Here is a 12971-nt window from a genome sequence, read left to right on the forward strand (position 1 = left end):
TTACAAGTAGTCCAGGGAATTGTCCTATTGTTTTGTCAGCAGCGAGAAGGATGGGGACAAAGGCTGCATTGGTTGGATCTGCCTGTTGAAGGCTCGCTCTGCCCCGTCTGAACTTGACGCTGACTCCAACTGCATTTGGGCTCCTTGCTTTCTGCCTTACCTGTCCCAATGGGCACCAGTCCCTACTGCTGTTTCTGATGCCAGCTTTGCTTTGGGCACTGCGCCTGCCCCCTTGCCTGAGAAGCTCAAGATCAGGAGTAGGCAAACTAAGGCCTGGAGGCCCGAAGCGGCCCAATCGCCTTCTAAATCCAGCCCATGGACGGTCCAGGAATCAGCGTGTTTTCACATGAATAGAACGTGTGCTTTTATTTAAAATGCATCTCTGGGTTATTGGTGGGGCATAGGAATTCGTTCACGCCCCCCAAATATAGTCTGCCCCCCCCACAAGGTCTGAGGGATAGTGGACCGGCCCCCTGCTGAAAAAGTTTGCTCAAGATACTGGGACAGTAAAGAGAAAGGAAAAACTTTTGGCTGCTGTAATTGGCTTGTTCACGGAGCTGCTTAAAAAGCATGGCAACTCTGCCAGGAAGGCATCTGGCAACCTTCAAAGCAGGAAAACCAGCTTAAAGGGTTTGGGGATTGTGCAGCCTGCCCTCTGCCCTCTTGCGAGATCCACGCCTCCCACCTGCTTGCCCCCACCGCAAGCTCATGAGGCGATGGGTTTGGCCTTGGTGTCAGCCAGCCTGCTGTAAGTGATGTCTTTCCTTATCTCTCTGCTGACAAACCAGCATCCTTCACTGGCTATTTAAGAGCGGAGGGGAGAGGAGAAACCAGCAAAACAGCAGCAGAGGCGCTCAGAGACACAGGGAAGCCAGGATCCTCCGCAACTCTTTCAGACTTCTGTGATGCTGCCTGCAACTTTCAAGCTGTGTGCCGGCATTTCCTACAGACACCTGCACAGCACAATGGGTGAGTACAAACCAAACAACATTATTATCATCTTCAGAATCAGAATCTTTTTGAGGGAAAGAATGTGCTTCAAACTTGACTTGTAGTGGGTACACAGTGTAAATGTGATCAGATGAATCTCCTACAATTTCTTTTAAAGGTAATAGCAACTATTGGTGTGTGTTTGGGGCTTATTCAGATCGCATCCATTGTTCAGGGGCTGAACCCCTTGCCTTCCTGCTGTTTTCCAGATTTAAAAGTTGTTTCTGTATGTTCTTACCGTGGCACAAACAGAATCAAGGAAATGATGAACGGCTCCTCTCCCCTGGCGCTGCAGTTCCATTCTGAACGGCGGCAGCTAGTAGCTTTTTCATTCCTTGTGTTGCTTTTCAACCTTTTATAACAAGCCATCTTCTGGGAGTCAGTGGGTGAAATATTGATGTATAAGTGTAAAGAACTTTAAAAGAGCATTTTTTGTTGTATCGAATAAAAGTTAACATGGATGTTTCTTGTTTTCTGGCTGCTTGACATGTTGTTAATGGCTAGCCTGGGAAGCTTGCGGTCTTTTGCAGTGAGATCCCTGATTTCTGCCCTTTCCCTCTTTTTAGAAATTTTCTTTTTTGGGGGGGGAGGGGGACTTTGCTTATAGTGGGAGGGTGCACTGTAATGTTGACCCTAGCTACGCAGATCTCTTTATTTACCAGTGTCATTAATGTTTGTGCATTAGCCTATGTACATTTCATGTAAATGTGTGTTATGTGCCTTTAAATAACCCAGCCATGCCCTTAGATCCATCTGTCTATGGCATGCAGAAATGGAAAGCTTACATTTTGTAGTTCAGAGGAATCTAGTGGTGGCTGCTGCCCATTGAAGCAAGTAAGGCGGAAAGCAGGGAAACCACCAGCAGGGAGAGCCAGAGCCAATGACAGGCAGAGCAAGGAATTCTAGTTTTGTCTCCAATTACCTCCCTGCTGAGTTCCACTGGGAGACTACAGAGGCCATGCAAACCCTTGGACTGGTTTTGAGGAGGAAAAGCAGGCAGGTAGAGATTGGCCAAGGGCAGACTGAGGATGTTGAGAAAATACTGTACTCCATTTCCTCAAAAAAATGGCCAGCCTCGACTGGTTTTAGGTGAGCTGAGCTGTAGCATGCAGAAGGTCACAGCTTCCATGTCTAGTTAAAGTATCTTAGCTAAGGGGGCTATGAATGTAACTAGGGCGTACTTTCCCCTCCCCAGCTGTAGAGAGTTTAAATCAGGGTTGGAGAACCTGATGTCTGGACTCCAACTCTCATCGCCCCAGCCAGAACGCTCATTCCTTTTGGGAATTATAGGGAGAGAAATTTATTCGTGTATGTGACTACAATGGCAATAATGTTACTTGCCCCAAAATGGAAGAAAGACCCAGCAAAAGAAGAATGGATACAAAAACTTATGAAATATGCAGAAATGGTGAAACTTAACTGAAAAAATAAGAAATCACGATAACAATCTTTTTATAAAAGAATGGAAATGGTTTATTGAATATTTACAAACTGTAAACAGATAAGAACATTGGCAGGATTATTGTAATAACCTGCAGTTCTGTAAGAGTATATATTTAAAGTAGATGAATAAATGAGAAAATTAAGTTAATTTGGATATGCAGGAATTTTTTTTAAAAAAATTAAGGAACCGCAGAAAGAGGGGGAAGGAAATCAAGTTTTGAAATGTTAAAATGACTGTAAAATTATTTACATGTATAAAACTGAAAATCATAAATAAAATATTTGAAAAGGATGGGAAATGCTCGTGGATGATGAAACTTTAGTCAATTAACACCTGGAGGGCCATTATTTCACTGAGACTTGAAGGGGTTCTGCGCCTTTCAGGACTAGGTGTTTTCAGGCGAAAGAAAATAGATTTCCTCTGTTTGATCTTGCAGATATTTAGTTCCTAAAATACCTATACACTTCTGAAAAGCAGCTTTTGATAGATAGCATTGGCTCATGTGAGAAGAAGAAAAAGGGTCAGGAAATTTTAAAAATGGCTTTTGGTATAAATGTGGTGGTAACAACTATTTGTATATTTTCTGCATTCTTAGCAATTAAATATCAGTGGTGAGGAAGAAAAAACAAACCAACAGCTGGGGGGCAACAGGTTCCCCACCGCTGGTTTATATTGACAAGAATTCTGTTCACGCTCTTCTTTAAGGTTTTTCTAGGGAGTCAATGGAGTCAGTTTTCATATGATGGTTCCTTGTTTCTAAAAGCCTTTATAGTCATAAATCTGTGTGCATGTTTGTAATGCATCCTGATTTCTTGCATAAATTAAATTAAAGTCACTTTAAGTGTTTGAAGAAATAAGCAAGAGATACAGAGGTACATAATTTACCATGTAAACATGCCTTTACCAGAATTTGTATCAATGTTCTCATTCAAATGTAGTAAAATCAGCAGAGTAGTGTTTCTACTGTGCCTGGATTCCCCTCTTAAGCTAAGAAGGCAACAAAGGAACTTGGAAATGGAGAAATGTTCAAGCAGCGTTTAAAACCATCTTGGGTCCCCAGATGTTGTCAGACTACAGCTACCATCATCCCTGAGCTGACCACTGGCTAAGCTGGCTGGGGATGGTGGGATTTGTAGCGCCACAACATCTGGGAAGTCAAGAACTGTTTTAAACAATAAAATGCAAAGAGGACTCCTGAGACAGGCTGTCGCTGCTGATTTAGTTTTAGGCTGGTTTTTTTAACAGCTGGCGGTGCAGGTGGGTTCGGGGGAGGAGGGTTGCATGAAGAACCACTGGCAGTCATTCTCTTCAGGACTAATCAGGGTGGGTGGAAGGGCAGTCAAGTTCAAAGGGCTCAAATCTGTACACTAGTTAATTTTTCGGCATCTGATAAGTTTCACAACTTGTTTTTATGTGTATCAGTTCAATTTACAGCCCTCAGTTTACAGCTGCAGATTTAAGCAAGTAAGAGATTAGACTCATTAAAAGATTTCTCTCTGTGTGTGTTAACTGTCCAAATCTTGTCACATTAAAGAGTTTAAAATATTCATAAATATTAATAAAAATATATTGGTTCTGGTGGCACAAGAGTAGACTGTGTTGAACATGTCCTCTCAGATCAGCTCACTCTTTTGGGTGCTTTATTTTTCTGTGTTGTCTGTGTTGTTGTTTTTTAATGATGGTTAGGAACATCGAAAGCTGGAAGTATCCCAGGCCTCTCTGGACCTCAAAGGGCCTGTTTCTATGGGTTCAGATATGGCTTTTAATACCACTGTTATGCTTTCCTTTCCTCAGGCTTGAGGAGGCAAGCAGCTGCTGCAATTGTCCAGGAGCTGAATAAATTTGCAGTTACCAGGCCTGGTCCCAGCAAGTGGATCAATAATGTGCGCAGAAGGAGCTCTTTGCTAAGTACGTATAACGAGGCACGGCTCTTGTTGGGCATGTTTTATCCTTGCATTTTGGGGCTGCTGAATTTTTGGTGGCATTGAAAATACAAGCTTTCTTTTAAAAAAAAATTAAAATTAAAACCTGCTCCAACTTCCAACAGGTTCTAGACTGGAAGAGAATCTCTTCAATGAAATGGAGATGTCCTACATCAAGCAAGGAGATGAAGCGCTTCAGAAATCACTTAAAATTCTTGGAGAGCAGGAGGGCTGGAAAACAGAGACAGTGATGGTATGCATGTTGCATTGTTCATGGGGGTCGTTGTTTGGTGTTCCCTTCTACTTTGTTTGCAAAGGATCAGGGAAGATGTCAGTTGGGGTTGCCAACTTTGCAGCCTTCAGATGGAGAGATTAATTTTAGTTAGGGTCAAAATATCATTTCAAATTCACAATTCAAATTCAAATTCACAAACCAAGGTATCTCTTATTTTATTTTTTTAAATAAATTTTATTAAGTTTTCTGTTTTACAATTTCAAATACACATTTTACATCCTTAAGATATCAATGACTTCCCTTCTTCCCTTTCCACGGTTCAGGTTTAAACAAACAACTGTTCTCTGAGTTTTGATGGCAGGAGGAACTGTGCTTAATATAAAGCTGGAAAGGGTTCCTTCTGATCTTCTCACAAGTGTAAAAGAAAAAAAAGCGTGTCATGCAAACCCGTGGCTTATTGCAGTTGGTCCTTCTAGTGGTAAATCATTATTTTGCATCGAAATGGGCCTAATTTTCTTCATGCTGCTCACTCTTCCACCCCACCTGCATCTTTCCACCCTAAAAAAAAAGAGCAAATATTGTGGTCCTACTGAAGCAACTTTTATAGACCCTAATCCATTGATTCAGGCATAGTCAAACATGGTGTGCTCCAGATGCTTTTGGACTTCAGCTCCCATCACTCCTGACTATTGGTCCTGCTGGCTGATGGGAGTTGGAGCCTAACATCTGCAGGACATCAGGGTTCCCCATCCCTGGTCCACACACCAACTGGTGGCAGCTCTCCCGGATTTCAGACAAGCCTTACCTAGAGCTTGAACTTGGGACCTTTTGCCTGCAAAGCATGTGCTCTACCTCTGAGCTATGGCCCTTTTCTAACATTAGCCATCCCCCTGGCTAGCACATTCTGGACCAGTTGTAGCTTCAAGGCCAGCCCCATACAGAGCACATTGGAAAAGCCCTGTTGCAAGGTTATCACCTGGGAATTGGGCTTGATGCAACATGCTACCTAATAATATTCTTAGCTCTCATGCTTTGGGTTATGCAAGCCAGCGATGCTGACAATTTAGACCCCCTTCTGCTTTTTTTCTGCAGGACAATGGTGACAAAGTCCTGAGCAAAGTACTCCCAGATGTGGGGAAAGTATTCCGACTAGAGGTGGTGGTTGATAAACCCCTGGACTGCGTCTATGGCGAGTTAGTGGAAAGGATGGAGCAGATGGGAGACTGGAACCCGAATGTCAAAGAAGTCAAGGTAAACACACACAGAAAAGCATTCTTGGAGAAAGGAGACTGTGCCAATGGCGTATGCATTCAACTCTCCAAGGAGTTGTAAAGCACATTGCTTTGCCTGATCAGTGATTTTTTGGGGTAGCTATTAGTAGAAAAAGTATATTGTAGAGCAGGAATGGTCTAAGAAAGATTGGGATCTACTGAAAGATTCCTTGGATGATTCACAGTAAATCACCAAGCGTTGCTTGCTTCTTGTGGTGCAACGACAACAAATTAAAATCACAAGTCTTTAAAACAAATCTCAGCATGGCTAACCAATGTCTTGAGCTCAGTGTTCCACACCTGTAAAACATGAACATTAATGAGATGTTTGGGCAGCTCTGCTGGCCAGTTTTAGAGTCTTGTGTTAAGCGTCTCAGATCTGTAATCATGCAGACATGGGTGCATTGTGGTATTTGTGGGGTATCCCAATTGTATGGCTCGTAGTCCATACAGGCTCGTGGGGAATTGGCTCCCTCCTGCTCCCTGCTTCAAAGGACAGAAGAAGGGCCCCTCATGATTCCCACTGGAAGCAGAACCTAGCCATCATGACTAGTAGTCTTAAAAGTCTTATCTTCCATGAACATCAAAACTGCTTTTAAAGCCATCCAAGTTGATGCCATCGCTACATCTTGTGGGCCACTATTACGCACCCGGCTGTGGCTGGTGACCTTTACACTGTGTGCATCCTGCCCATGTTGGTTGCACCGATCATGTGTTAGGAACAAAGGGAGTCTCCTTCTGCCTCTTGTCTCTCCCTTCCCCAAAGTAATCAGCACTGCGCTCCTTCCAAAAGGGAGGCAGGAAAGGAATTTGTCAGCCATAGCAGGAATTGCATCAGCTACCAGCAAGGAAGTGCAGTAGGTATCCCTGTATGAAAAATGACAACCCTTTGTTTTCATTGGCGATCTTTCTCCAGATCTTGCAGAAGATCGGCAACGACACGGTGATCACTCACGAAACTGCAGCCCCAACCCCTGGCAACATAGTTGGGCCGCGAGACTTTGTGAGTGTCCGTTGTTCCAAGAGGAGAGGCTCAACCTGTGTCCTGGCTGGCATGTCCACCACCTATGCAGCGATGCCTGAACAGAAAGGGGTTATTAGGTAAAGAGTCGTCCCCCTCTCGATTACTTTCTCCTTGATTGAATTTGGCGGGTACTCCATTTTTTGTGTAATATGCTAACATGATGCTCTTCTGTCCTCCCACAGAGCTGAGAATGGCCCCACGTGTATGGTTCTTCGGCCTCTCCTTGGTGACCCCTCCCAGACCAAGTTAACCTGGCTTCTCAGCATCGACCTCAAGGTACAGGCACACGGTGGACTGAGCTAAATCACTGCATCCATTGGTTTTGCCAGAGATCATCCTCTTGCCATGATTTGGGTGGTGCAACTTTCATAAACAGCTGTGCATTCAACTCAGCAGGGAGTCGTCTCAGGTGTCACTAAGAGGGACCCACTTTCTGGGGCTCTTAAGGGGGTATTTTTTAGTTAGATGAACTGTGAAAGAAGATACATAGCACTGTGCCAAGGATTCCTCCTGCATTTCCCCCCTACCACTCTCCATCGTTTGATGATAAGATGAATTGCGGCTGCATACATTTAAAGCACAACAGTACCACTTTAACAGTCCTGGCTTCCCCCAATGAATCCTGGGAGCTGTAGTTTTTAGGGGTGCTGAGAGTTGTTAGGAGACCCATACACCCCTCACAGGGCTATTATTCCCAAAGTTCCCTGGGAAGAGGGATAGACAGTAAAACTGCTCTGAGGGCTCGTCTGCACTTCTGCTTGTCTCTGCTTTCTAGGCCTGGTTCTGAGAGGATTTTCGTTTGCTCAGCCACTTTTCCTGCGAAAACCCGCTATTTGCTGCTGAATTGGGCTTCCTGTGGATTGATGCTTATGGCAAACCATGGGAAAACCTCTCGGACCCATGTCTAGGAAGTGCAGACAAGCAGAAGGGGAAGCAGGAAAAGTGTAAAAGGGGCTGAGCCCGCAGAGTCCAGAAAGAAAAATAAATCCTGATACCACTTTACTGAGGAGAACTTGGGGGGGGGGGATAAACAGAGATGTTTTGCCTCTTTTTTATTACTCCAGACCTTGTGCATCCAGGGAGACCTTCACAGAATTAACCCTTTAAGTTGAACACATAATGATGTTGCCTCCCCCCCCCCTTCTCTCCCAGGGGTGGCTGCCCAAGTCCCTCATCAACCAAGTCCTCTCTCAAACCCAGGTGGATTTCGCTAAGCATCTGCGTAACCATTTGAGCAGCAATTCTGCCTCCATGCAGCAGGCCGTGCGCTGTTGAAGTGGCCGCACACACGCAACACACTCCTTGTGGCTGATGAATCCCTTCCCCGGCTCATGGACTACTCACTCAAGGCTCTTCCCCGGCAGCTGAGGCTCCTGCTCCAGAAAATGGGTACAGGGACATCCATCTTTCCTGCCAATAGAACAAGCTTCCTGCCTGCTCCTCTGAAGCAACTTTTTTTAACCTCTCCCCAAAGCAAGAGTGGGAAATCTTCTTGGTGGTTCTTGTGCTCAGGGGTGGTCTGTTGTGGGTCACATTTCAGCAGTGGTCATTGCCAGAGCCAAAAGGCAGAGTAGGCCACACCTTTGTCTCCCTCCTTCATTTCACCCCCTCTCTTTTCTCACATCCACACCATACATTGAAGCACTTACGCCGTTTTCGTTGTCATGGCTTCCCCCAAAGGATCCTGGGAACTGTGCTTGATTAAGGGTGCTGATCTCACAGAACTTGACTTCCCACCACCCTTGACCAACTACAGCTCCCAGGGTTCTCCTTGAGGATTAAAGTAGCTGTGATATGGCGTAGCTGTGATCTCTCTCTTAAGCTTGCAAGGGGAAGGACAAATCACTCTGCTCAGAGGTTCAAAATGATTGCTTTCAGAAATCTTTTGAAATTAGGCAGATGGGCTGAAGGTTGCACCCACCCCCAGTTCAAAGGATTGAAGAGCAGAAAAATTCATCCTAAGTGCTTCACTGATCCTTTGATGACAAAGTACAGGACTAGGGTTTGTTAAAGAGGTTTCCTTTAGAAAGGTGTATCTGAAATACCCTGAAAACAGAGCCAAGTTAACTGAGCTCACAGAACAACTTAAGCTATCATCTTACTTTTTAAAAACCAGTAGAATTTAGTGCCATTTATATTTTAATTTAGTGCATTTATTGCCCCACCCTTTTGTTCCAGGAGCATGGAGTATGCATGTTCCCCCCTTTCCCCCTTCCTAATAAGATGGTGGGTTAGGCTTGAGTAAGAGCTCCTCCACTGCAGCCTATTGATTTGCTTGCACAAAGTTTACCAAGGATTCCTCTAGACTTGTTTATGGGGTGGTGACAGTCAGCATTCATCCTCATTTAATCCCCTTCATTGGAACAAGCCTAAATTTCCAGGTATGCACTTGAATCCCTCCTACAAAACAGTAGCAGCCTGGAGAAACCCCAAGAGGTAGCAGTTGGCCCAAGGTCCACCAGAGTGTCTCAGAACTGCATGAGATTTGAAGCAGGGTGTCTGCAGCCTAATCTGGCCGCGCTCTACCCACTGCACTGCTTCTCCATGCCTGATTTAGAATCAGTCTGCTTGGGCCAGTTCGTGTGTTTTGCAACATCTCCTATTTTACACTCAGCTGGCCTCTGCTGAACTGACTGGTTGAGGGAACCTCAGCTGGGTGGCACAGCTGCTGCCTTGCATGCAGAAGGCCTCCTGCACTGTCCCTGGACTTGCCAACTAAACGAGAAAGGCTCAGGGAGCAGGTGACATGGAAGACCTCTGCCCAAGATCTCAGAGAAGCGCTGCCAGCGAGAGGAAAGAAGGCTAAGCTAGTTGGACAAGTGATCCGGCTTACTGTGCAATGGAAGGGCGTAAGGAAAGCCTTCCTGGAGCAGGCCAAAGACCCATCTAAGCCTAGGATCCTGCTGGCATGGCGACGAGCCGGATGCCCCTGGGAAGCCCGCAAACGGGAGCTCAGCGCAAAAGCACTCTCCATACTTGCAGTTCCCAGAAGCTGGCATTCAGAGGCATGCTCCTGCCAACAGTGGAGTCGGATCTCCATCTTAGCTGCCTATGTTCCTAACTCTCTCTTAAGTATTATGCCCATAGTGACAGCCTATCGGAAAGCCTTTGTACATGGGACCAGAAAAGAGCCAGTGCCTGTTCCAGGTTTCCAGGGGGACCTGGTGCAAGATGTTCTCCCCGTCTCTGCATGTGCCCCCCCACCCTGAGTACAGCTACTTTCTCCAGTGTCACTACTGCCTCTCCCCATGTGTCTCCCCCCCCCCCTCTGGAAGGCCCTTCTGCACCAGAACAAGGCCTACAGGGGTTGCTGCTTTCTCACAGGGACAAAGGCAGCACCAGCAACCAGGAACAGCAGGGCAAAGTATCTCCAAGGATGGGTCATGGGCATGAGCCAAACAATGCTGGCTGTAACCTATGTCCAACACGCAAGTACAGTGGTACCTCGGGTTACAGCCGCTTCAGGTTACAGACTCTGCTAACCCAGAAATAGTACCTCGGGTTAAGAACTTTGCTTCAGGATGAGAACAGAAATCGTGCAGTGGTGGCACGGCAGCAGCGGGAGGCCCCATTAGCTAAAGTGGTACCTCAAGTTAAGAACAGCTTTGGGTTAAGAACAGACCTCCAGAACGAATTAAGTTCTTAACATGAGATACCACTGTAGATCAATGCAGTTTGAACTCACCCTTCATCTTAGTGGGCTTGTTAGCAAGGCGCTTGTTTTGTTTAGATGTCCATAACAGCAGGCCATGCATTAAAACCAAGTGACTAACTGCTAACCATCCTTTGTAGCTTAAAAGCCACAATTACCACGGAGCAAGACCCTGCTGAATAAAAATAGTGCATTTGTAGCATCCCTGTTTCCCCACCAGTTTCTTGGCTCTCTGGCCAAGGCCTTTCCTCCTTCTCTCCCTCCCTGTCCACATATACCAGCTTTGGTTGACTGCACTGTATTCACCCCCTTGTGTTTTAGGGGAAGAGCAATAAGCTCAGTAGGACAGCATTTGCTTTACATGCAGATAGTTCTACATCAAAGCTCCAGCTGGAGAGACTTCTGTCTGAAATCCTGGAGAGCTGCTGCCAGTCAGTGTTGACAATATGGAGCTAAGAGGGACCAAGGATCTGGTTCAGCATAAGGCAGCTTGCTATATTCTTCAGGACCATAGCAGGCGAGCAGTTAAAACACACACACACAAACACAAATCCCAGTAACTAGCAGCCTCACCCTGGTCAATGAGAGTTACTTTAAAAACAAATTAGTTTCAATGCAAATATGTATTCCATATTGTTTGTTGTTAGGCTTAAAATAAGATAGGTAAGCTCCTAAACTCACTTTGTGAGTCTGTGATCCCCAAAGTCTGACCTCAGCCTTGGCGTTGGCACATTATCCAGCCTCACAATAGATTTTACCATTTCAGCTACCAGAACCCCTGAATATGTCATTACTCATAACCAGTTGTTGTTTTTTTAAAAAACTCTGTAGGTATCTTCTTCCCTTGTTTGCAGTTGGACAAAGTGTTTATTTAATATTTATTCAAGTCAGGTATATTAAACATGAAAAGCCTGTTCTGTTTTACTCTTGCATTCTCGGTTAACACCTTTTCAAAAACTGGCAGATGGTGCAGTGTGAAGGTTTTGTGTGTTTAGACACTAATGCCAGGTGAAAATGAATAACAGCTTCTTTGATCTGAGACATTAAAAATTGTATTTAGCAAGAGTAGCAGAAAACTGTGCTCAAAGTTTATGTACTTCTGGAAATAAAAATTGAGTATGATTTAAAATGTTCCATGTCACTTTTTTTGCCTACAGGATTAAGACTTTTGAAGCTCATGTAACTGAAAAAGGTCTGCCCCAGATTCAGGGATGACCCAGTCAGTGGATTAGGACAGAGAGGGAGAAATGAATTTTATTTTGTATGCTACAGGAATCTGTGAGCAACCAGATGTTATTGGACTCCAGTTCCCATCAGCCCCTGGCAGCATGGACAACTGCTGTGGAAGATGGGCTCTGGAGTCCAATGACAGCTGAAGAGCCACAGGTTCCTCATCCCTGTTCTACAGCTTGCAGCTTCTGAACGTGGATGGCTAATGTACCATCTGGGTCCAAAGCTCAGTGGCAGAGCACTTTCACTTTGCAGGTTCATCCCTAGCGCACACTTTCCCAACCTGCCACCCTCCAGATGTTCACCGCAGCCGCCAGGACCGTTGGCCGGGCCGAAGGGAGCTGTTGTCCACAGCACCTGGAGGGTAGCAGTTTGGAGAGGACTAACCTGCCCCTCTAGTTAAAAGAACAGTAAGCTAAGAAGGCAATGGGCAAGACCTCTGCCAGAGTTCCTGGAGCAGCATTATGGAATGGGCAATACTGGGAGTACATGGTGTCAGGCAGCTCCTTATCTCCCAACGCAAGCAAAGAATTCCATCTCCATGACACTTCAGTGGTAAAAGGGCATATTGTGCCAGAGTGAAAAAACTTGTTTTACAGCAACCTCTCTCAAATGTTATCTGCTAGTTCATACCGTATATAGCTTGTGTTATTATTATTAATTAAATTTATATGCCACCCTATACCCGCAGGTCTCAGGGTGGTTCACAAGATAAAATTACAACATAAAAATGCAAACTATATAATCAAAATATAAACAGAAACAGCCAAATAACCCCTCCCGCCAAAACACACACACGTAAAAACAGTTTAAAACAATTTTTTAAAAAATGAAAAACTACAATTAAAAAGCAGCTTAAAGGAATGTAAACAGAATGCTCTGCTGGGCAGCAGCAGTCCTTTTGTAGCCTGTCAGGCCCCACACTAGGCCTGGTGGAGGGAGGCAGGAGCAGGAGCCTCAGGTTCTCAGCAGGAATTCTCAGCATTCAAGAGTCTAGTATTAAAATCATACAAGTTCCTCCTCCTCCTCTCCTCTCTACTGCGACTTCACTTTGCAGCTCAGGAATTTATGTCTGAGCAAACCGCTGTTGTTCTGACTGAAGCATGCATCTATGTCTGATAAACGGGACCCCTCTATTGCCCACTACAACTGGGACTCGTACCAAAGTCTTGCCATGTGTGCTGCTCCTGTTCAAGATTCCCA

The 12971-nt window shown here is 45.2% G+C and overlaps 1 protein-coding gene across 1 annotated transcript; it reads left to right on the plus strand.

Moving 5' to 3' along the window:
• Nucleotides 1-822: 822 nt before the first annotated feature.
• On the plus strand, nucleotides 823-11674 carry STAR (steroidogenic acute regulatory protein). Its single transcript, XM_081891154.1, has 7 exons — nucleotides 823-969; nucleotides 4229-4342; nucleotides 4482-4609; nucleotides 5684-5842; nucleotides 6779-6963; nucleotides 7069-7162; nucleotides 8039-11674. The coding sequence occupies exons 1-7, from the start codon at nucleotides 906-908 to the stop codon at nucleotides 8159-8161; spliced, it is 867 nt and encodes a 288-aa protein (XP_081747280.1). The 5' UTR covers nucleotides 823-905; the 3' UTR covers nucleotides 8162-11674.
• The last annotated feature ends 1297 nt before the right edge of the window (nucleotides 11675-12971 follow it).

The sequence above is a fragment of the Podarcis melisellensis genome, assembly GCF_964234715.1.
Source record: "Podarcis melisellensis genome assembly, chromosome: 15".
NCBI lineage: Eukaryota > Metazoa > Chordata > Lepidosauria > Squamata > Lacertidae > Podarcis > Podarcis melisellensis.

What these genes read in the sequence shown, in the direction of transcription:
- STAR (XM_081891154.1), top strand. Translation starts at nt 906, where the DNA reads ATGCTGCCTGCAACTTTCAAGCTGTGTGCCGGCATTTCCTACAGACAC. An exon ending in CAGAAGGAGCTCTTTGCTAA is followed by an intron (nt 4,343 to 4,481) that starts GTACGTATAACG and finishes AACTTCCAACAG; the next exon opens with GTTCTAGACTGGAAGAGAAT. An exon ending in GGAAAACAGAGACAGTGATG is followed by an intron (nt 4,610 to 5,683) that starts GTATGCATGTTG and finishes TTTTTTCTGCAG; the next exon opens with GACAATGGTGACAAAGTCCT.